Genomic DNA, 2,837 nt, shown 5'->3' with positions numbered 1-2,837 from the left:
TTTTTTTTTTTTTTTTTTTTTTGAGACAGAGTCTCGCTCTGTCTGTCGCCCACCTGGAGTGCAGTGGCGCAATCTCCGCTCACTTCAAGCTCCACCACCTCCCGGGTTCACGCCATTCTCCTGCCTCAGCCTCCCAAGAAGCTGGGACTACAGGCGCCCGCCACCGTGCCCGGCTAATTTTTTTGCATTTTTAGTAGAGACGGGGTTTCACCGTGCTCGCCAGGATGGTCTCGATCTCCTGACCTCGTGATCCACCCGCCTCGGCCTCCCAAAGTGCTGGGATTACAGGCATGAGCCACCACACCCAGCCTATAGTGTATTTTTAATACTTAGGTGAAGTCATTCTGCATCACAGCTTACATAACATTTCTTTTGCTATTTTCAATACTGTTCCATAGTGATTCCTAAAGAGTATCTCATCTACCTTTTCCAGTTTTCTCTTTTATCCTCTTTAATACATTTTATCTCTTCCTTATGATACTCTGCATCTATTACCCTCTGATTCCTACTCTTGTATGCTTCAAAACAGGGATCAGATTTTATAGCCATCAGCAACCAACCACAGCATGTATTTCTTCTGGTCAGCAAACTGACAGATTAAAACATCTTATTTGCATCTAAAGGTTGCTGGTGTCACAGTTTCCATCTGTGATATCAGATGCATAAGGTTTTCAGTTTTTTTAATGTCTAATTAATTATTTCAATCCATATAACCTAAAGTTACTTTTATGATGATTCTGACTCAATATTCATTAAAAGGCTTTTACATCAAATGTTATACTTTTATAAAAAGGGAGAAGTTCTTTTTTCTCTTTTTTTTTTTTTCTTTTGCAATCACAGGTCACTGCAACCTCTGCCTCCTGGATTCAAGCAATTCTCACACCTCAGCCTCCCGAGTAGCTGGGATTACAGGCGTAAACCACCACTCCCAGCTAATTTTTTTATTTTTAGTAGAGACAGGGTTTCATCATGCTAGCCACGCTGGTCTCAAACTCCTGACCTCTGGGAAGCCAAGGCGGGAGAATCACTTGAGGTCAGGAGTTCAGGGGGTGCTGAGATTACAGGTGTGAGCCACCACACTTGACCCAAAAGGAGTTCTTAGTCCTATTTTTCTACATACCATGGAGAGATTTCCGAAGAACCCTGAAGACTGTGTAAGTCGGGGTGACCTCCCTCCTGTTCCAAGAATGCAGGAAATATCTGGCTGCCTTAGTAAGCTTCGGCTCGTTGGGGTAACTATAAACAAAAGGTTGGTAGAAAGAACCTAAAGTGTGTGAGCATTCATTATCAAAACAAAGCAAACAAACAATGAAGAATAAATTTTTACTGTACTCTAACCAAATAAATACTTTAGACTCTAACCAAATAAATACTTTAAATGTTAACATTTCCATGATACAAGGATTTAACTTATTTTTCTAAATTTGAGCTGTAAGTACTACTGAGCCTAACAGGAAAAATTTTACTGCAATTACAGATGCTTTCACTATAGCATAACTGAGCAGTTAAAGCCACTAATCAGTCAATGGATTCTTCATATTTTAATTTTATAAGGCATACCAAGGCAGTGTAGTACAGTGGGCATAAACTTTGGAGTAAACAGATCATTGTTTGAATCCCAGTTCCGTTATTTACATACCTTTTTTTTTTTTTTTCCTGAGATAGAGTCTTGTTCTGTCGCCCCAGCTGGAGTACAGTGGCACAATCTCAGCTCACTGCAACCTCTGCCTCCTGGGTTCAAGCAATTCTCCTGCCTCAGCCTCCTGATTAGCTAGGATTACAGGCATGCGCCACCACGCCAGCTAATTTTTGTATTTTTAGTAGAGACAGGGTTTCACCTTGGCCACGCTGGTCTTGAACTCCTGGCCTTAAGTGATCCACCCACCTTGGCCTCCCAAAGTGTTGAGATTATAGGCATGGGCCACTGCATCCAGCCTATTTACATACTTATTGCCTATATTAGTTAACTTCTCTAAGTCTTGCGTTCAGTTTCGGTAAAATAGAGCTAACGATACCTATGTCATAGTTACTGTGTGTTTATGGAAAGTACAGTACCTTGTACATGGCAAGAGTTCAAACAAATAATAACTGCAATGATTATTATTAGTGTTTATTGATATTGTAACCAAATACTATACTTATTATGTTACAATAAATGTTAGTTGCTATTATAATTATCATTATTATTATTAAATGCTTTAAAAGCAAAAAAGTCTTACAAGGCTGTCGAAATGAGCTGGGAGTTCGAGGGATAACCTGGTTTCTTGGTGTAGTATTACCAAAATTTTCATCTTGAGATGCCTGAACTGTACAATGAGTTAAGAAAAGTTTTCCATGTAGAAAAGAGATCATTAAAATGAGAATTAACCATCTTTTTACTATACAAATTATGTGAATACATTTTTCAAGAACAAGGTATTTTATGGCTACCATTTTTCAATGCAAAGGCTAAATAATTCATTCCTTCTGCCATTTAAATTCTCAGACGTCAGTCTTAGATAACTACACACTGAACTAAATGTTTTTAGTCAGTTTTCAAATAATAAAAATCTCAGCAGAAGCTAACCACAATATGATGTCAGCACTAAGAAATATCTTTATTTTTGCCGGGCGCGGTGGCTCAAGCCTGTAATCCCAACACTTTGGGAGGCCGAGACGGGCGGATCACGAGGTCAGGAGATCGAGACCATCCTGGCTAACACGGTGAAGCCCCGTCTCTACTAAAAAAATACAAAAAAAACGAGCCGGGCGAGGTGGCGGGCGCCTGTAGTCCCAGCTACTCGGGAGGCTGAGGCAGGAGAATGGCGTAAACCCGGGAGGCGGAGCTTGCAGTGAGC

General features: G+C 40.4%; 1 protein-coding gene across 4 annotated transcripts in view; it reads right to left on the bottom strand.

Annotated features, from left to right (window-relative positions):
- NUP107 (nucleoporin 107) overlaps nt 1-2,837 on the bottom strand; it is a 63,805-nt gene that overhangs the window by 56,940 nt on the left and 4,028 nt on the right. For 2 of the 4 annotated variants that reach the window (XM_017876194.1, XM_017876197.1), the window contains exons 3-4: nt 2,220-2,306; nt 1,121-1,236 (exon numbers count right to left, since the gene is read on the bottom strand). In XM_017876194.1, coding sequence (XP_017731683.1) covers nt 1,121-1,236; nt 2,220-2,306 — 203 coding nt within the window. Of the gene's footprint in view, nt 1-1,120; nt 1,265-2,219; nt 2,307-2,837 lie in introns of all 4 variants that reach the window. The other 2 variants (XM_017876195.1, XM_017876196.1) reach the window with 1 other exon arrangement.

This window comes from Rhinopithecus bieti, unplaced genomic scaffold (assembly GCF_001698545.2).
Source record: "Rhinopithecus bieti isolate Rb0 unplaced genomic scaffold, ASM169854v2 scaffold_9919, whole genome shotgun sequence".
Classification (NCBI taxonomy): domain Eukaryota; kingdom Metazoa; phylum Chordata; class Mammalia; order Primates; family Cercopithecidae; genus Rhinopithecus; species Rhinopithecus bieti.
The sequence above is the reverse complement of the archived record's forward strand: the minus strand, read 5'-3'. Positions and strand labels throughout refer to the sequence as shown.